Source organism: Oreochromis aureus, linkage group 2 (assembly GCF_013358895.1).
Source record: "Oreochromis aureus strain Israel breed Guangdong linkage group 2, ZZ_aureus, whole genome shotgun sequence".
Lineage (NCBI taxonomy): Eukaryota > Metazoa > Chordata > Actinopteri > Cichliformes > Cichlidae > Oreochromis > Oreochromis aureus.
In genome coordinates, this window is record NC_052943.1 from 2,204,338 (window position 1) to 2,225,762 (window position 21,425).

General features: G+C 41.1%; 1 protein-coding gene across 1 annotated transcript; it reads left to right on the top strand.

Moving 5' to 3' along the window:
- Positions 1-6,468: 6,468 nt before the first annotated feature.
- LOC116333958 (plastin-3-like) lies at positions 6,469-17,831 on the top strand. The gene is made up of 16 exons (XM_031757251.2): positions 6,469-6,550; positions 10,073-10,159; positions 11,310-11,461; positions 11,708-11,837; positions 11,966-12,098; positions 12,184-12,265; positions 12,343-12,508; positions 13,111-13,250; positions 14,298-14,393; positions 14,647-14,833; positions 14,919-14,997; positions 15,088-15,205; positions 15,833-15,966; positions 16,202-16,325; positions 16,501-16,625; positions 16,788-17,831. The coding sequence occupies exons 2-16, from the start codon at positions 10,099-10,101 to the stop codon at positions 16,918-16,920; spliced, it is 1,860 nt and encodes a 619-aa protein (XP_031613111.1). The 5' UTR covers positions 6,469-6,550; positions 10,073-10,098; the 3' UTR covers positions 16,921-17,831.
- The last annotated feature ends 3,594 nt before the right edge of the window (positions 17,832-21,425 follow it).

Below are 21,425 nucleotides of genomic sequence, written 5' to 3' on the forward strand. Positions count from 1 at the left end.
GAAGCAATGGGACAACCAACCCATGTTTTTCGCTAAGTGACACAAACTTCTATTCTAATAAGTCATTCTTTTATTACATATGAACACAGAACCAATGACAAAATGCAAAGTTGAAAGCCCCAAGAGTTTTCAAACCACAATAATTCTGTTTTTAGAAGTAGATCAGAGCCTGCTGAGCACTGCCTTTGCTCCCTGTGTAAGTTCATGTTGTGGCTGCTGGACTGGGGTCAGCATGCACTCAGCTGTAACATCACTCTAGGTGCTAGCTTAGCATTTGCATGCTGTCCGTGCGGATGCTCGCAAAGAGCTCATGTTGTGTCAGCAGAATAAGGCAGTTGTTTCTGTCCTGGATGCAATTTACACTTTACCATCACCTTCTTGTTCTTTTATGCAATAAATAAAGGTTTTGTCCATATCTGCGCTCCTCAAAAGCTATAAATTTTCCTCCTCCTGGCACCAAACTGAGATCAACTGATCGTAGTTGTGCTGTTGTGGAAGCACAACAGCACAACTAAAAGAATCAAAAATTGCTTGCTATGACCACTGGAGGCTGGCTCTAAAAACGAGTCAGTGCCCATAGACTCCTATATTAAAACGCCCAACTTTATGGCATTAATAATGGAGCTGGAGCCAGAGCATGTGATCTGGACCAACTTCGACAGGGTGGCATTTGGCTTTTATTTAAAAATATATGTATTTAAAAAATGTAGTCGCTTATGAGCAGCTGTGCTTCCAATCTTAAATAATAAATCAGTACACTCAGGCACCTTTACAGGCTACACAACAGATTTAAGGATAAACGAGTGAGTTTAAACCACAACAGGTATGCATAATTACAAATACATGCATAGTACAATGCAAATGCATTTGTGCCTTAGACTGCAACGTGTACAGGGCAGGAAAGATGCCTCCTCTATAGCTGCAGAAGTGAGTCAGTGAACTCCACACACACACACAATGATAGCTGGGGCTAAGTTGTGAGCACAGAATACGCTCAACACATTTCCAATGATTTTGGAGTCTTTCAGTGAGAACATAGTTGCAAAACTGGAGCACAGGCTGATAATTGACCTTTCGTTTTTAGTTCCAAAGAAACATGAGGGGATGCTTCTAAAAGTCTGCCTTCCAGAGGCCGATCCACTCCAACACCAGTGCCCTCCTTAGCCACGAATGTTATCGCAGTTGTTGCAAATGCACTGGATCATTAACTTGAGCTTGAGCTGCAGTAACTTAACTATAGTTTATTATTACTTTAGTTGTAAAGGTATATGAGTAGAAATCAGCTGAGGCGGCACAGTGACCTTTCTAGATGCTCTTTTTTCTGCCAAAGCCCTTCTATAACTTCTAATATAAAAAGGATCTTTGCTATTTATTGACGTCAGTTAAAGCCAAATCCCTGGGCCGGCTGGAGGAGATTTTTTTATTTTGTTAAAAGACTACTCAATATATCCAGGCTTGGGCAAACAGAGCTCATTCTCTATGACAATCAGGTTCAATCGCATCTAGCCACAGTGTTTTGTGCACGAGCCAGTGCGGTCTAATCCAGCACTCATTAAGCCAGTCTAGTATAAGGTTACAAAAACGACTAGACACTGGTTTCAGTTTACTGCTGCATCACTGGATTCATTCATTACAATAACAGCCATGAACTGCATGCCTTCTCTGTGTGGCTTTCTGGAAATGTCTTGCTCCGTGTCTGGCAAAATCAAGGAATTGTGACAGTTCTGACAAGATGAAACACATCAGTCCACTGAAGGAGAGAGACATCACAGAGCAGGGGGAGGAAGGAAAGGTACGAGAAGAGTAGGAATGGGAGGAGGAGCAGGAGGAATTCCTGCATGTACAGACTTGTAGGAGCAGCAGGGCTCTGACAGTTTACACGTTACACACACTGATACATATTGTTTTAGAAAATGTAATAATCTGTAGAATAATCTGAAGCAGACTATAATTTTAAAAAAAGTACATGACTGGTGGTGATGCATTTTAGAATTTGATCCATCCAAAAAACGATGTGGGCTTCATAGATAATTGGCAAACCTTCTGGAGGAAACCTGGTCTTGTTAGGAGAGACGGCATCCATCCCACTTTGGATGGAGCAGCTCTCATTTCTAGAAAAATGGACCAATTTATTAAACCCCCCAAAATATGACTATCCAGAGTTGGGACCAGGAAGCAGAGTTGCAGTCTTACACGCCTCTCTGCAGCTTCTCTCCTCCTGCTACCCCCCCAAAAACCCATCTCCATTGAGACTGTGTCAGCTCCCAAACAGACAAAAAACAAACTAAAAACCAGCAATAAACAACTTAAACATAAAAAATCACAAAGAAAGAACAATACAGTATCCACATCTGAACCAAAGAGTAAAACAGTGAAATGTGGATTATTAAATATTAGGTCTCTCTCTCCAAGTCTCTGTTAGTACATGACTTAATAATTGACCAACAAATCGATTTACTCTGCCTTACAGAAACCTGGTTGCAGCAGGATGAGTATGTTAGTTTAAATGAATCAACACCCCCGAGTCATTCTAACTACCAGAAACCTCGAAGCACAGGCCGAGGGGGCGGTGTGGCAGCAATTTTTCACACCAGCCTATTAATCAACCAAAGACCCAGACAGACTTTTAATTCATTTGAAAGCCTGATGCTTAGCCTCGTCCACCCCAGCTGTAAAACTCAGAAACCAGTCTTACTTGTTATCATCTATCGTCCACCTGGGCCTTACACAGAGTTTCTCTCTGATTTCTCAGACTTTTATCTGATTTAGTGCTCAGCTCAGATAAAATAATTATTGTGGGTGATTTTAACATCCATGTAGATGCTAAAATGACAGCCTCAACATGGCATTTAATCTGTTATTAGACTCAATTGGCTTCTCTCAAAATGTAAAAGAACCCACCCACCACTTTAATCACACTCTAGATCTTGTTTTAACATATGGCATAGAAACTGAACATTTAACAGTGTTTCCTGAAAACCCTCTGCTGTCTGATCATTTCCTGATAACATTTACATTTACAATAATTGATTACACAGCAGTGGAGAGTAGACTTTATCAAAGTAGATGTCTTTCTGAAAGTGCTGTAACTAAGTTTAAGAATATAATCCACCCACTGTTATCATCTTCAATGCCCTGTACCAACATAGAGCAGAGCAGCTATCTGAACGCTACTCCAACAGAGGTCGATTATCTTGTTAATAATTTTACCTCCTCACTCACTACGCACGACTCTGGATACTGTAGCTCCTGTGAAAACTAAGGCCTCAAATCCAAAGTACCTGACTCCGTGGTATAATTCTCAAACACGTAGCCTAAAGCAGATAACTCGTAAGCTGGAGAGGAAATGGCGTGTCACAAATTTAGAGGATCATCATTTAGCCTGGAGAAATAGTTTGCTGCTTTATAAGAAAGCCCTCCGCAAAGCCAGAACATCTTACTATTCGTCACTGATTGAAGAAAATAAGAACAACCCCAGGTTTCTCTTCAGCTCTGTAGCCAGGCTGGCAAACAGTCAGAGCTCTACTGAGCCAACAATCCCTTTAACGTTAACTAGTAATGACTTCATGAACTTCTTCACAAATAAAATTTTTATCATTAGAGAAAAATTACCAATAATCATCCCACAGATGTAACATTATCTACAGCTACTTTTAATACCATCAATGTTAAGTTAGACTCTTTTTCTCCAATTGATCTTTCTGAGTTAACTTCAATAATTAATTCCTCCAAACCATCAACGTGTCTTTTAGACCCCATTCCAACAAAACTGCTCAAAGAAGTCCTGCCATTAATTAATGCTTCAATCTTAAATATGATCAACCTATCTCTAATAATCAGCTATGTACCACAGGCCTTCAAGCTGGCTGTAGTTAAACCTTTACTTAAAAAGCATCTCTAGACCCAGCTGTCTTAGCTAATTATAGGCCAATCTCCAACCTTCCTTTCATATCAAACATCCTTGAAAGAGTAGTTGTCAAACAGCTAACTGATCATCTGCAGAGGAATGGCTTATTTGAAGAGTTTCAGTCAGGTTTCAGAGCTCATCACAGCACAGAAACAGCTTTAGTGAAGGTTACAAATGATCTTCTTATGGCCTCTGACAGTGGACTCATCTCTGTGCTTGTCCTGCTAGACCTCAGTGCTGCATTCGATACTGTTGACCATAATATCCTATTAGAGCGATTAGAACATGCTGTAGGTATTACAGGTACTGCACTGCAGTGGTTTGTATCATATCTATCTAATAGACTCCAATTTGTACATGTAAATGGAGAGTCCTCTTCACACACTAAGGTCAATTATGGTGTTCCACAGGGTTCAGTGCTAGGACCAATTCTATTTACATTATACATGCTTCCCTTAGGCAGCATCATTAGAAGACATAGCATAAATTTTCACTGCTATGCAGATGACACGCAGCTCTATCTATCCATGAAGCCAGGTATCACAGACCAATTAGTTAAACTGCAGGAATGTCTTAAAGACATAAAGACCTGGATGGCCGCTAACTTCTGCTTCTTAATTCAGATAAAACTGAGGTTATTGTACTCGGCCCTGAAAATCTTAGAAATATGGTATCTAAGCAGATTCTTACTCTGGATGGCATTACCTTGGCCTCCAGTAATGCTGTGAGGAACCTTGAGTCATTTTTGACCAGGACATGTCCTTCAACACACATATTAAACAAATATGTAAGACTGCTTTCTTCCATTTGTGCAACATCTCTAAAGTTAGAAATATCCTGTCTCAGAGTGATGCTGAAAAACTAGTTCATGCATTTATTACTTCCAGGCTGGACTACTGTAATTCATTATTATCAGGAAGTCCTAAAACTCGCTGAAAAGCCTTCAGCTGATCCAAAATGCTGCAGCAAGGGTACTGACAGGGACTAGAAAGAGAGAGCAGATTTCTCCTGTTTTGGCTTCCTTCATTGGCTTCCTGTTAAATCCAGAATTGAATTCAAAATCCTGCTCCTCACATACAAGGTCTTAAATAATCAGGCCCCATCTTATCTTAATGACCTTGTAGTACCATATCACCCTATTAGAGCACTTCGCTCTTGCACTGCAGGCCTACTTGTTGTTCCTAGAGTATTTCAAAGTAGAATGGGAGGCAGAGCCTTCAGTTTTCAGGCCCCTCTTCTGTGGAACCAGCTTCCAGTTTGGATTCAGGAGACAGACACTATCTCTACTTTCAAGATTAGGCTTCAAACTTTCCTTTTGCTAAAGCATATAGTTAGGGCTGGACCAGGTGACCCTGAATCCTCCCTTAGTTATGCTGCAATAGACGTAGGCTGCCGGGGATTCCCATGATGCATTGAGTTTTTCCTTCCAGTCACCTTTCTCACTCACTATGTGCTAATAGACCTCTCTGCATCGAATCATATCTGTTATTAATCTCTGTCTCTCTTCCACAGCATGTCTTTCATCCTGTCTTCCTTCTTTTACCCCAACCGGTCGCAGCAGATGGCCCCGCCCCTCCCTGAGCCTGGTTCTGCCGGAAGTTTCTTCCTGTTAAAAGGGAGTTTTTCCTTCCCACTGTCGCCAAAGTGCTTGCTCATAGGGGTCATATGATTGTTGGGTTTTCTCTGTATTTATTATTGTGCGATCTACTGTACAATATAAAGCGCCTTGAGGCGACTTTTGTTGTGATTTGGCGCTATATAAATAAAACTGAATTGAATTGAATTGAAACACCGCTGTTCATGCCACTGTTAGCTGCTGTTAGCCAGCGTTAGTAAAGTTTTTGTAATCGTTAAACTAAAAGTAACCTTTAAAGGTGGATTACATATGTGACCAGTCTCTGTGTTCAAGATGATGGGGCAACATGCCGCCTTTCACAACCCAATGCTTACTTCTGTGTATTTTTAATAGATTATTTCTAAGTTTAAGCCAATGTTTACATGTACAATATATCGATGTTTTCAATTAAATAATCTAGAAATTTTTCTTACTGTACTGTTAAACATACCAAAAATGCCCTTATTAAGTAAAAGGTTGTAAGTGGTTGTTAAATAAGTTATCAAAGCTGTGAAAAGATGCCAGATGTGAGACCTGCTTCCACATGATTATAGTTACAGTGTTATAAACATAATAGGCTAAAATAGTTATAACTACTCAGTGGATATATAACGTACTTCTTCAAGTCTGCCTACCAACGGGTTTATTGTTTGAAGTTGATAAACACAAGCAATTAATGCTAATTAAGCTACTGTTAGTGTTACTGCATTTTATTTGTTTAGAATTACACGTCAGTTGGCCATAAGTGAGTTTTCATGTTTCTCTTTGTTTTATTGGTGCAGAACTTTATGTTCTTGGCAAATTTCGCCATTGTCTCCGAAGAAAACCACGAAGACTGTCTTCTCAGGCTTGATGCTCAAACATGACCGCGGGCATGAGGAGGTTTGTTTAAGGGAAAGGGTGGCGCAGAGGGGGCGGAGCTCCCCTCTCCGGGCGGCGTCAGCAGAAGAAAACGGACAGAGGGGCAGGGGGAGGCCGACAGAGAGATTGGCTTCCCCGGGTGATTTTACCCCATCAGCCGACTTCAGGTAAGAGCAATGAGCGTCTCAGGGCGTTTTCCCGCGACTAATGACAGGAGGTAAAGACTTGTATGCATCGGAAGAAAACACTTTAAAACTCACTGCGACGCACCAGCTGTCCGCCCATTCATTTAGAAATCACATTTTACAGCTTATGTGGGGATGCTTGTAGAAATGGTATTCAATAATATTTCAGATTATTCGCTAAAATACGCAGTATTTGTGGGTTAATTGGCTCATGGCATGCACACATGGTAGTTGAACAAAACTGTCACCTTGTGCATTACTTTTATTCTTATTTCATGACTTTGTCTTCTTGGAATACTATATAACTTCTAAGTTGCATATATTATTACAGCCTATTGTGCGTTACTTGCATCCTGTCTGATAAAACTCCCACTCGGGCTTCAGCCACACGTTTAACGGTGATTTGGGTAATAGAAGTAAAGGTGGCGTTTTCTCTCAGTGAGCGCTAGAATGTGATTGGCGGACGGTGCAGCAGCAGCGGCCGGACGAAGTGCGTCGTCACACTGAGCATGTGTCAGGTTTTATAAGCTGTAAACATCATTCATGTGCACGGGCTCCTCATAATCTAAATCTGCAGTACAAATTGCATGCAGACAGCCCAGAATGTTACAGTGGGCTCCGGTGCTGCAGTGCTGTTCAGTCAGTGTCACGTCTTACAACAGAGGGGCAATTTTGAGGTGCCCCCCCCCCCCACACACACACACACACACACACACAAACACTAATAATAATACTTATAAAAGGATTTGCATTTATTGGCAAGGACATGTCCATCTGAAGGACTGATCTTCCAAAAGCAGTGACACCTGGTGGCAGTGTGATATGTACATTTCCTGTAAAACTGAGAATTGTGAAAGAGTTGCTGCACAGTTAAAATGTTTAGATCATAATGACGATATTTTCAAAATAATCCGAATCACAGTTTTGCTTTTTTAAAGCTTGAAAACCTGTGAAACCTACCTTGTGAAATCAACGTTAAAAAACAGCCACTTTTTTAATACGTTTATGCTGTTTGCTCAGTTCAAAGCAGCAGCATGTTCTGCTGGGCTGGTTTGCATTAGGAGAGATGCTTTTCCTTTCTTTATTCAAATAACCTTGGGTATAGCTAACTGCCATCTGACCACCACTGTTGTCTTCTTAACAGAGTACATGGGAGGGGCATTTGTTTCTAGTTTTTATAGAGATATTAGAAGGCTTGTATTCAAGTGCCTGTATCCATGTGTATCTGGTTGAGACACCACTGTTTGCATATTGACGCTCAGCTTTGCCTGTTAATTTGTTTGTCATGCTGTAACATGATCAGGGTGCATGAGAGTTTTTTTTTTCAAGAGATGCAGCCCTAATAGGAGCTCAGTTTTTTGAAACCCCCCCCCCAACTTCATTTAACACAGAAGTGAAACACTCACTATTAGCAGTATCCTGCCAGAGTCTCCTGGGCTGATTTTTTTTCTGGAGACAAAGTAAAAGCTAGCAACATAAAGTAAATCTTTTTTCCAAAACCTTTGATTTCTCTTTTTCTATGTGATATTCGGGGACAGACAGCAGTGATGTCTAATGCTAATAATGCTTTATTTGCCTGAATGTTCTATTGATTGTCTTGAGTGTGTGATACATCAAGTTGGAATGCCTTCTAGTAACTGGGCTCTGGTCTCTGCAGCAGAAAACTCGTTCTCAAACTAAATCATATACAGTGCAGTCTAGCCTCACTACCTCCTGTATAGCCACAGTACTGCATCATTATGAACTGTGCAATGAGTGGTCAAGCTTCTACAGAGTTGTGTATTTGCTATTTTATTTGATTGAATTTGTTTTTTTTCATGTACCTTCCAGGTAAAACAGATGTATTCAGGAAACACTTAAACTAGCCTTCTGCAGCCATCCCCAAAGTCACGAGTGCTGCAACCCACTTAAAAACCAGAAAATCCCATAAGGTCCACCATATCTTAAATCTTCACTCTAATCGAAATACAAGAGAAAATTATGTATTTACTTTAAAATTTCACTCAAAACCATCAAAAACATTACAGGTTGCTGGGTATAAATTGCTAAAGCTGCCCGGTCAAATGCACATTGTTAAGGCCAATGTGTCACCCACCTGCCACTGGGACACAAACTTTAATACAAGAGCAGCAAGTAATATCAAACTAACTGCTTCCTATTACCACTGTTAAAACTCCTTTATTATATAAATATTTTTTAAATAAATGTATTAATATAAGTATGTAATTATACATGCATTTAATTAATTTCTAGTTCAATTTCTGTTATTACGGCAGCCCACCTGCAGTACCTGCGTGGTCCACCAGGGGGGGCCCACACTTTGATAATCACTGGCCTATTGGATGGCTGTATGAAATGATCCCTAATAACATTTAATATTTTTGGTATCATTGCTGGAAATTTTGACATTGAAAATGGAAATTGGTGCCAGCTGCTATAAATACTGTAAACAGTGTATTTGGAGCCGCTCTGCTGGACAACCTGTGTCATTACACCAAGTTTCTTTTCTTCTATTTACAGCTGCTTTCAAAAATGATATTGGTGTATGGCTTTTATCCCACTCAGGCTCTATGCTGTAATGTACATTCACCTGCCACTTCATTAGTTACACCTTCTAAGTACTGAGTCACACCCCCTTTAACCTTCAAAGCTGCCTTAATTCTTCATGGCATAGATTCAACAAGGTTCTGGAAGCATGCCTCAGAGATTTTGGTCCATATTGACATGATAACATCACATAGTTGCTGCAGATTTGTTGGCTGCACATCCATGATGCAAATTTCTCATTCCACCACGTCCCAGAGTCCCTCTTTAGTACTGAGATCTGGTGACTGTGCAGGACATTTGCATACAGGGAACTGAGACAAAGTCCTTTTGAGATGGTGTTTAAACGATGTTCGGTTAGTACTAAGGGGCCTAAAGTATGCCAACAAAGAACAGGTGCACCTGATGAAATGGCCAGTGAATGCCTGTGGCTGTTTTATTCTTTTAGAAGATTTTAGCAATGATAGGCTGGTGTAACTACACTGCTAAAGAGCCCTGCCTGTGATAGCTCAAGCTACTGACTTCTTCCTGACGGAGTTATCAGAGTTTTGCTGTGTGAGATCTGCAGCTGGCTCCAGGTTGAGAGAAGCATTTAACAGTAAATGCAGAAATAATGAATAATACAGTAATACAACTGTCTGTATGTCATACTGAGGCATACTGATTTATTCAAGTGCAGCCATGTATCTGAAACTAAACAAACAGACTGTTTAAGCGCTATCACGGAAAGCTGGGAAATGCTATTCCAACCAGCAGTAATGTAATCACTGAGATAAATCTGCATTTGCTAAAAAGAAAATTATTGAAACAGGGCGAACTGAGACACTGCAGCCAGTCCAGTCACAATGCATGCATAAGGAATTGGCATTTAAAAGCCTTTTATGGTCATTACTCCTGATGCTCTGTGTGACGTGTCCGGAGTTGGTACGCAGCACTTACGTGCATCATTTGCCTGTGTAGGTGTCAGGTGTCTCACAGGTGTCGGAATGTCAAAGTCTTTCAGTGCCGAGGAGATGGCGGAGATAAAGGAGGCCTTTAACAAAGTGGGTGAGTAAAAATGTGTATTTGTGTGTGTGCGTTTACATTGCAGATATCTATGAATTAGCCACTTATTTTTGACTGTGTGGTGTACATGACTGTTAAAGGCGCTCTTTGTGCGCGCCTGTATGCGTGTGCAGGATCTGGCAGACAGAAGCTTTGATAACGTTCCCGTTATTGCCTAAAGCAGCGATCCCCAACCCCCGGGCCACGGACCGGTACCGGGCCGCGAGAGTTGTTCAAGCTCGGGTGTGAAATTGATGGTTTTCAGGGTTTTTATCGCTAACTCGGTTTCCCTGGGTCTTTTCCCATTTTTTGGTACCAGGCCGGTACTCTGGATAAAAGTCATGGCAGAATACCCCAAGATTGCCACAACAGCACACACACTATCTGTGTGAAGCGGCGTTTTCTGTGGTTACAGCTACCAAAACGAAATTGCAGAGCAGGCTGAGCATAAGCAATACACTTCAGGTGTCATTGTCTCCCCTCTCATTGATTTAGCGTTATGGTGAATTATATATTTTCATGTAGTTTATATTTGTTTTATCGCGTCTTATTTTGAAAGAAATATTTACATGTTACCATAGCGACCAGAGAGCATTAAGGGGGAGAGAGGAGGATGTTACTCTCAATGTTGTTGGCGCATTTCAGGAGGATGCTGCTAATAAAGTTACACAATTACACAGTGAATTCACGTTTATTATTATATTTACAAAATCCCACAGTTTTTGTCTTGGTTGTATCATTTATTTTGTTGTATTTATCCGCCACACCTTAAAGGACGATCTGTGAAAATACAGTCTGACATTAAACCGGTCCGTGGTGCAAAAAAGTTTGGGGACCGCTGGTCTAAAGGAGCAATTCAGCAAATTTTACTCTAAAAAAGTTGTGTAACATGTAAGCAGAGAAAAGAATGCCATGATTTGCACATCATTTCAATGGAAAATACTACAAAGTAAACATATGCTAAAACTTTAGGGCACTGACTCTCAGCATGGAGCATGCTGCTGTGAGGAAACGCTCTGCTGTCACAATGGCAGCACTTTAAATCTCGCCCTGCATATCTGGAAAAATGTAAATAAAGAAATAAAAAGTAGAAGTTTAAGCTTAAGTAAAATTCTGTTTCATTTCATTTCCTGTCTCGACCCACCACGTGTAGATGCGGATGGCAATGGGTACATCTCCTCCACCGAACTTGGCAATCTCTTCCGAGAGGTTGGCTGTCCTGTCCCCGGATATCAGCTCAGACAACTCCTCCAGAAGCTGGACCTGAACAATGACAGCAAAATTGAATTATCAGAGTTCGAGGCTGTAGGTAACACTAGTTAACTAACTAACCATAGTAATTCACAGCTTTACTAACAGTTTACTCACAACAACCGAAAAAGTAAACATGTTACATAAAATTCTGTTTATATACTAATGTACTATAGAGAAAGGCAAACTACCATAACATATTAAGTGATAAACGACTTATATCAGTTATTATCTTGACAAATGTACAGTAACCATGGTTTGATTGTCTGTAAGTTAGTGTGTGTTTGCATATATATTCAGCTCTTTAAGGAACTCAAAGATGACCGCATAGCCCAGAGTTTCAGGAAAGCGCTCAACAAGAAAGAAGGCATTGTAGCCATCGGGGGCACCAGCGAGCTCTCAAGTGCAGGAACTCAACATTCAATCTCTGGTTAGTAACGCCTTATATGATATGTGTGGTGTCACCGCCCAGTGGAGTCAGAGAACTCTCTGATCAAACAGCCTCAGGTTTTAGTCATCTCAGAAACCGATCTGACACTTGGCTTTGTCGTATTTCAGAGCAGGAGCGCTTCGCCTTTGCCAACTACCTCAACTCGGCTTTGGAGAAGGATCCCGACTGTCAGCACGTTCTCCCCATCAACCCCAACACCGAGGATCTGTTTAAAGCTGTCGGAGATGGCATCATGCTCTGGTAAAGCAGTTTTCTATAGACGCTGTTTTCAAGTGTCACGTCCAGGCAGTGCGCTAAGATGCTTCCCTCACGCTCACTGTTTCAGTAAACTGATCAACCTCTCTGTGCCTGACACCATCGACGAGAGAACCATCAACAAAAAGAAACTGACTCCTTTCACCAAACAGGTCAGTTGGTTCCCTTTCACATCTTAATCGCGTGGTTGCTTAAAGCGATTTAACCCCTGACCCTTCATATCCTACAGGAGAACCTGAACTTGGCTCTGAATTCAGCTTCAGCCATCGGGTGCCAGGTCGTCAACATCGGAGCTCAAGATCTGAAGGAGGGGAAACCTCACCTGGTGCTCGGGCTCCTCTGGCAGATTATCAAGATAGGGCTGTTTGCCGATATCGAGCTGAGCCGCAATGAAGGTGGAGCACATAGAAGTGCAGATAGATTCTTCTGTGGAGAGGGAATTTTGCAAACATGCAAAAAGTAAAACACAATTTAAAGGGGACCCATTATTTGTTTTTCCTATATTTTCTATCATTTCACTTCCCGGCCACAAAAAAGTGACTTGCTCTAAAATGTCCCGTTGAGCTGCCTTTAGCTCTTCACTAAGCTTATGCAGTGTCACTGCATTTACTTCTATCCAAAGCTGCACTGGTTTTTTTGACAAAATCTGAACCCTCTTTGACAATTTGAGCCCAGTGAATCCTGGCTTTGTCATCCTGAACTGACTGAAGCAGCCCCAGATTATAACCCTGCCCCCACAGGCTCGTACAGTAGACACAAACATGTACAGGATGTGTCTGTGTGTTAATGGAAGGCTCCTACCTATTTGCTTAGTTAAAACCAGGTGGTGATGGGTTTCCTGTCCAGGCTGTATATATACACTATTAGACTGGTGGCTGAACTTTAAACTATAGTAGATAAAAACAGGAGAGTCCCAGGATCAAAACATGGAAGTTAATATAGCAGTTGTCCTCTAAATACATGCTGGAGTTTATTAGTCATTCCTCTCTCTGTATAGCTATTGCAGCGTTGCTAGAGGAAGGTGAGAGTCTGGAGGAACTGATGAAGCTCAGTCCTGAAGAGCTGCTGCTCCGCTGGGTCAATTTCCATTTAAAGAAAGTCGGGATGAAGATATCAAACTTTTCTGCTGATGTTAAGGTAAGAAAATGTAACCAGTCGCTTCACTGTTTGCTATCAGAAGCTGAATCCTTATTTGATCTTTTACAGATGTTGGGTCACAATTAAAAAAATCTCACATTCTCTTCAGGCTAATATATCTGTGACAGTATAAACACTTTATTCATGGGTTGTAGTTCTCACACACAGGTGTTTGAATAGTTGCTTAGATTAAACATTAAACTAGAATATTTAAATGATGAGGGCAGAATATGCACAAATAGTCCCTGTGAAACAGAAGAGTGTTTGTTTTCCACTCTCGGCTCTGTTTGATTTCACATTCCTAATACGGTCATTTCAGGCTAAACACAGCTACCTGCTTTTCTCTGAACTTTCTCTTCATGAGGGACAGCCAATCAGAGGGAAGCTGGCTAAAGGGGAGGGACGCTTTAAAGACAGAGGGTAGTTTGTTTCAGGTAGAGGATGAACTGATTGTCTCCACCAAAGCCCAGCATGAGCCAAATAATTATAGGTCAAATTAAATAGATCGTTTTTATCATTAACTCGGTTTCCCTGGGTCTTTCCCTGTGTGTTATGAATAAATTTTCTTTTTTTGTACCGGTACTGGTTTTATTTTGTTGTGTTTATCCGCGACATCTTAAAGGCCGGTCCGTGGTGCAAAAAAGGTTGGGCACAGATGAAACAGATGTTCAGTAAAATATTAAAAAGCAAAGGCAGGGTGGCTATAGTTGGCTGCAGTTAACTGTATTCTACTCTCACATAAAAATTTGTAAATGCACATTTATTTTTGCACACATTTACACATTAAATGCACATTTACATTTATTTTGCATGAGTATTGTCACATATTGCAACAACATATAATGCTATTGAAATCAACCCTGAATGTATGTTTACTCTCAAAATGCTGACTTCAACTAATCAAACTACGCTAATTACAAGTAGAATATAAATGTTACATTTAATTGAGTTTTACTCCATGTTGATTGCGGGTGAAGAATCTTTTTTCTAGCGCTGGGAATAAACATGAGTGCAGTCTGACACGTGTCTGTCTCTGTTTCCATGCAGGACTCCAAGGCCTACTTCCACCTGCTCGAGCAGATCGCCCCAGATGGCAGCAAAGAGGACGTTCCCCGTGTTAACATTGAAATGAGCGGTCTATATGTGAGTTTGCTTGAAAGGCAGTGTGTCGTTTGCCTTGTAGATTCTTTGTTTGTAGTGCTGTTCTAGTCAGGCCTAACCCTCCATACACACCCTGCATACACACACACACACAGTAGAAAAATGCCCCAGTGATGTCAGAGAAAATGGTTCAATTTCTTTATTTGAACGCTTGAAAATAAACCAATACAGAGGATGAATCTGTCTTTTAAGTACATGTATATTACACACCTCTGTGCCTGTGTGTGTGTCACAGGAGCAGGATCTGGTAAAGAGAGCAGAGTGCATGCTGCAGCAGGCCAACCGTCTGGGCTGCAGGCAGTTTGTCACTGCCGCCGATGTCGTGAGTGGAAACGCTAAACTCAACATGGCCTTCGTGGCGACCCTCTTCAACAAACACCCGGCTCTCACTAAACCAGAGAACCAAGAGTGGATTGTGGAGAGTAAGCATGGATGAGTATTTCTTTCTCGCTCCTGTAGTCGCTGAGGTAAGATCCTGTGGCTGAGTCTGTCTCTTGCGATCTCCAGGTGAGACCAGGGAGGAGAGAACTTTCAGGAACTGGATGAACTCTCTCGGCGTCTCTCCAAATGTTCATCATATCTATGGGTCAGTGTGCAATCTGTACCGTTTAGCAACACTCTGATATGTAGTTCACATGTGCATGTTCACCTCACACGCCACTGTGTGTATGTACAGTGATCTGCAGAATGCCATAGTGATTCTGCAGCTTTATGAAAAGATTAAGGTTCCAGTGGACTGGGACAAAGTCAATCGCCCTCCATTCAAAGCAACAGGAGGAGGCCACTTAAAAAAGGTAAATACACAAACTGCTTCATTCAAAGAACAGTTTTTATAAAAGATGTTCACGTGGAAACGACACATACACATTTAATGGGTGTGTATGATGCTCATTTCCAGCTTCATATATTTATTCTTGGACTGTAGAAGAGTAGCTTTGCATTATTCACGGCTGAGAATAATCCTTTTGTCTTAGATTGGGTCTTGGTGCAGCACCTCATTTTGTTTCACATTTGACACACATTCCTCCCGTCTCTTTAAGACAACTGTTTTCTTATTGGCTGCCCCTCATACAGAGACAGTCTAATCAGTAGATGGATGGAGCTTCTACGCTGACAGTCTAAGCTTAGGTGACCATATTAAGGACATCCATCAACAACATTAACAAATCTCATAAATCCATATTTTACTGCATCAAAACTGCATCTACAGATTGACCTTTTTTAGTATTATTATTTAAAATGGGAATCTACTCTTTTTAATCATTTGATATGTTTTCTATTATAAAGTAAATGTGGCTTTTGAAATTTGCAATGTTTTGTTTGTGTGCGTGTAAAAACTAGGGTTCCCAAAAAGTTGGGACAGTGTGTAAAGTGTAAAGAACAAGTTGCAGATCCCAAAAATGTCTTTGTGCGCACTGCAGATTGAAAACTGTAACTACGCCGTGCAGCTGGGGAAGCAAAAAGCCGGTTTTTCCCTGGTGGGGATTGGTGGACAGGACCTGTACGACGGAAACGCTACTCTAACCCTGGCACTGGTGTGGCAGCTGATGAGGAGGTGATTTTCTTTTTATTCCTATGTTGGGTTTGCAGTACAGTCGAGGACAGATAGGGGGTGCTGCTGATTCAGGATGGAAACTGAAAAAGTCAGAGCTCTCTCAGCAAGTTCATTGAGTTTAATGCACTGAGCTGTTATGATGAGACACATCAGTGCACTGATGATTAAAAACATCGGGGCTTATGGGAAATATAGTACTCAATGATGAGGCTAATATTCTCACATCCACATGCAGGTACACGTTAAATGTCCTTGAAGATCTTGGACATGGAGAAGTTGCTGGAGATGATTTGATCATTTCATGGGTCAACAAGACTTTGTCTGGCGCTGGCAAGACTTCCTCTATAAAAACCTTTAAGGTAAAAAGTTACATTTTACCAGAGAACGTATGGATTCATTACACAAACTAGCCAATTACTAGTGTAATGTGAGATATCCTCACATGTATATTCTGTTTCGTCATTGTGGATTATTGCTTGTGAAGAGTGAAAGGCCAGCTGTGGACGTGTGATGCTTGTGTGCTCCTCTGTTTAGGACAAAACAATCAGTAGCAGTCTGCCAGTTCTCGACCTGATTGATGCCATCCAGCCGCAGAGTGTGAACTTTGAGCTGGTTAAAAAGGAAAATCTGTCAGATGAAGACAAACTGAACAATGCCAAGTAATCACCTCTGCTGCTCTCTGTTTGTTTCAGTAGTTACTGGGCTTTTGTATTTCATTACATTGCTATCTAGAACCTTAACTGGCAGTGGGGCATTCTGATTATTGTGTTTATTGAGATGATGAGGTGATACGCTCTAATAACCATCCTTCCTTTTTCCAGGTATGCCATCTCCATGGCGAGGAAGATTGGTGCCAAAGTCTACGCCCTGCCTGAAGACCTGGTAGAGGTCAACCCCAAAATGGTGATGACCATCTTCGCCTGCCTGATGGGGAGAGGGATGAAGAAAGCTTAAAGGAGACACGCTTGCACCTAAATACAAACAGACGCACGTGTAGTGGGCATAGGTGTACTGCGTTGTTGTTTTATGTGGTTATTCTGAGCTAGCCAAAACAGAGTGAATCCAATCTGAGCGTAAACAGTAAAGTGCAGTAAAGTGGGACTTCTTTAACGGCTACATGACATTAAATGTTGAGGTTTGGTTTGGGGCTTTTCTTTGGATCTCATTTTTACGATCGTTTACGATCGTTTACGATCGTTTACGAGCGGCGATCGTCGTCTGTGCTGCTCGCCGAGTTGAATCTAATAGAGCACTGACTATCACAGGGTCTGAGCAATGCATGCGAGGACCGTGTGAAGGGGAAACCTGTAAGAAAATATGAAATTGTGTCTTTTTGTCTATCTTTAAGTTATGACACATGGCAAATATTCAAAAACAACTACTTCACATGTCACATAGAAGCACCTAATGCTGCTTTTCCTTCATTGCTGAACATATTTAACATTTTCTCAGCTGCTTCATCCTCTCAACTTCCCATGTGTCAGTTATTGTTCTTAAGCCATAATAATCTTTCATGTGTACGACCAAAGCTGTGCTAGATTACAGGCAGTTTATATATTCACAGAATACAAAACTGAAAACTGTTTTAACCTTCAATGTGTATTAAATGCTTTTACTAGGATTTTTAACCAAGAACAACACATCTGTAGTGCTTTTTTCTAGCATCGACACCATGTCTGTAGACGGTCTATAACACTTCAATTCAGTAGCTCTGCTTTGCTGCCATGATGACTGCAATAAACGACCTCAGAGGTTTAGTCTGGATCAATCTAAAGTGATGCGAGCAATACTTTCAACGTGCTGTGTGCACAATTACGTCTGTTATGTTACATAATAAAATCTTTCTAGTTTTGTGTTCTGTTGGAGTTTCAAGCGTTTTATTGCAACAACCACACATTTACTTACTGAACAGAACCAATAACAGTCATTCATTTCAATTTCTTTAAATATTATTATTGAGATTTCGCTTTCCATCCATTTAGATCATTCCATCACAAATAGCAGGATGTTGTATTTATTTGTATTTAGCAGTTTAAGACTGTTTTACATGTAATTAATTGATAGCACAGCTGAGGCTTCTCTGAATGTTCTTGGTCTACTGAAACAGGATATCAAGGATAAATGAAAATTTAATTTTTAAGAGCACACTATATATACCAGTCATTTCTTTTGTGTGTGTGTGTGTGTGTGCGCTGCATAAACATCACATTAAAGAGTTGGATTTAATAATGGACTGTTTTCAGTCAGTATGCAAACAGCAGCAGGTTAATCCAAATCCTCTGCTGGATTGGGAGGGTGGAGTGAACTCACCGTCAACTGTCCTCAGTTTGAGATGATCTGAGCTGTGTGACATGGATCGTTATCAGAAGATGCGTATACTGTGGTCATAAAGGGATGGACATGGTCAGCAGCAGTACTCGGGTAGGCTGTGCCATTTATGCTCGATCCTCCCAAAGTTTGCCAAGAAAGCATCAGCCCACACCGTTACACCACCACTACCTGCCAGAAGCACTGATAGAAGGCAGGATGAATGTTGCAGCAAATAACAAGACTCATCAGAGCAGGCAACCTGGTTCCAGTCTACTGTTGTCCAGTTTTGGTGAGCATGTGTGAAATGTGGCATCAGTGTACTGTTTTTATCCGACAGGAGCAGCAGCTGGTGTGTTTTCTGCTGCTGTCGCCCATCTGCTTAACAGTATAGCACATTCAGAGGTGCTCTTCTGTATGGCTTGGTTGGTTTTGAAGGTTGCCGGTTCGAGCCCCGGCTTGGACAGTCTCGGTCGTTGTGTCCTTGGGCAAGACACTTCACCCGTTGCCTACTGGTGGTGGTCAGAGGGCCCGGTGGTGCCAGTGTCTGGCAGCCTCCCCTCTGTCAGTGCGCCCCAGGGCAGCTGTGGCTACAACGTAGCTTGCCATCACCTGTGTGTGAATGGGTGGATGACTGAATATGTAAAGCGCTTTGGGGTCCTTAGGGACTAGTAAAGCGCTATACAAATACAGGCCATTTACCATTTTACCATTTTTGAGTTACTGTTGCCCTCCTGTCAGCTCGAAGCAGTCTGGTTCTCCTCTGACTGCTGGTATCCACAAGTTATTTTTGCCAGAAGAACTGCTGCACACTGCATATTTCCTCTTCTCTCTGTAAACAATACAGAGGGTTATGTGGGAAAATCCCAGCAGATCAGAGACCAGCCTGTGTGATAACATCAACCACACCACATTTAAAGTTGTTTAAATCACTTTTCTTCCTCATTCTGATGCTCAAACTGAACTTCAGTGCGTTTTCCTGCACTGCCAAAAATCTATTGGGTTACTGCCCTGTGGTTGGCTGATTAGATTCACATTAGCAAATAGCTGAACAGTTGGTCCTAAGAAAGTGGCCATTTTACTTTTTTTTATTTTTAGAACTCAAGAAGTTTATTGTCATGTCGTATGGTGTTACCCAGTCTGAAACGAAATACTGTTTCTAACCAGGTGTCACAGTTTAAAAAGAATAAGTTTTAAAAAAAGAGCAGCAAAAAAAAAAAAGGCATAAATAGTGTAAAATCTAAGTTCTAAAACAAACACCAGTCACATTCGTTCAGGTAGATAGCAGCAGTCCTGTCACAGAAGTCCTGTCACAGATTTAATAATATAATTACTAATTATTTCCATAAACTTTGCAGAAACTATCAGGACGTTGTTACGGTTGGCTCGTAAGGCTGGAACACAACAACCATTTACTCTCTAATGAAGGTCATATTCATCAATCCATTCATCCATTCCGCTTATCCTTATCAGGATCACAGGGAGGCTCCTGAAGCTCATATATTAACCAATATTGAAAGCACAAAACCAAAAAGGAACAGCAATCTATCACAAAGGCTGCTTGACGAGGAAGCGTAAAGGAGCAGAAAGAGCTGAGGCAGAAGCCACTACATCTATCATCAGGGGGCGGGTCCTAGGCCTCAAAAACACAAATCACAGCCAAATGTATGCACAGACAAGCAAACAGCAAACAATAGCAGTGCTAGCAATCCATAACCTTGTTTTAACTAACTAATTTTACACTGTGGGCCACATACAGCCCTTCTTTATGTGCCGGACCAGAGAAAATCCCCTTTGTGTCAGTGTGAAGACTTTTAGCTAAACACTTAATCCCTGAGATGTCTTAATATTGTTATTGTACATGTACAAGAATCAGTAAAGGCTTTTTAGAATAGAATAGAATAGAATTGTAGCTTATTACATGGCAGGTAGTTGAAAAACTGTAACTTTTCCATTGAATTGTTTATCTATCTATTTGGTGTAGTGTGAAAGTCTTTATCAACAGAAAACTGTCACATTTATGAAAAAACAGTTTAAAGTTCAAAATCTATGCACTCCTTCACATTTTCCAAAGCCTTCGAGCTGCCCAGGTTGGAATTCTTCGCTGAGCTGATTCTGGTCCCCGAGCCTTATGTTTGATGCCCCTGGCTTAGAGTGTTAAATACGAATTCAGAGTTATCTGAAGCAAAAAGGAGCTAAGCTATGATTTACAAACAAAGCATTAAGCTAAAAGGTGTTAATACACTGATGGGAACCAACATTATATTTGATTTGCTATTTCAGGAAAATGACAGAATCCATCAAGGGTTTAAGTGATGTTTTCAGTGGAGGCAGCGTGCACAGTAGCATGACCTAACATGGGTGGAATGCAGTTAACTTTATTGAATATACAGCAAGGTGACTATCTCCAGGCTTAAAATGAGCAGGAGTTGTTTTTGTGAAACAAAGGCTTAAACCTTTGCAGCTGTCCTGCAGTATAACAGGGAAAACTGGGACAGGTCAGCTGTGCTTCTGACAGGTTGTTAATGTGTCTGCAGTGTGGCGTATTTGTCATCACTGCTGCAGGGATAGCTGCTATCATGATTGAGAGGCAGCTGCTTCACTTTCTAAATGTGTGCTGGTTATAACTGAGCCAATTACGCGTGACAATCGATCCCAGAAATGACTTTTACCCCGAAAGGCACTCGTGTTTTCTGTCATTTTGAACAGACATGTCAACATCCCTTCACAACCAATCAAAACACATTTTTGGATAGATGGGTATATTTTTGTGTTGTTTTGAAATCTATCTGAACAGAGCTGAAATAGAGCAGGTGCACTCATAAAAACATGCTTCTCTCTCAGTAATCAGCAGAATACATACACACATGCACAAAGACACATTTCCAGATCAGAGCCCACTTCAAACGAGATTCTTGAATTCAGATGAGCATGCTGGTGAAAAGGAACACACACACACACACACGCACATATATGCACGTACACACACAATTTGCAATTTAAACAATGCTTTTTTTCCCTGAGTACCACGTGATCGTTCCTTTTATCGGTTACGTTTGTTCACTCTATCCACCGTGTCACATGTGTATTGCACTAGAGTCTGTTCATCATGTCTTATGGCCTGTAGAAATAAAGACGTTGTGTTTCGTCTT

Bases quoted from the DNA above. Each gene is read 5' to 3' on its own strand.
- LOC116333958 (XM_031757251.2), top strand. From the start codon at position 10,099: ATGTCAAAGTCTTTCAGTGCCGAGGAGATGGCGGAGATAAAGGAGGCC. The intron at 10,160-11,309 runs GTGAGTAAAAAT...CACCACGTGTAG, and splicing joins GGAGGCCTTTAACAAAGTGG to ATGCGGATGGCAATGGGTAC. The intron at 12,509-13,110 runs GTGGAGCACATA...CTCTCTGTATAG, and splicing joins CGAGCTGAGCCGCAATGAAG to CTATTGCAGCGTTGCTAGAG.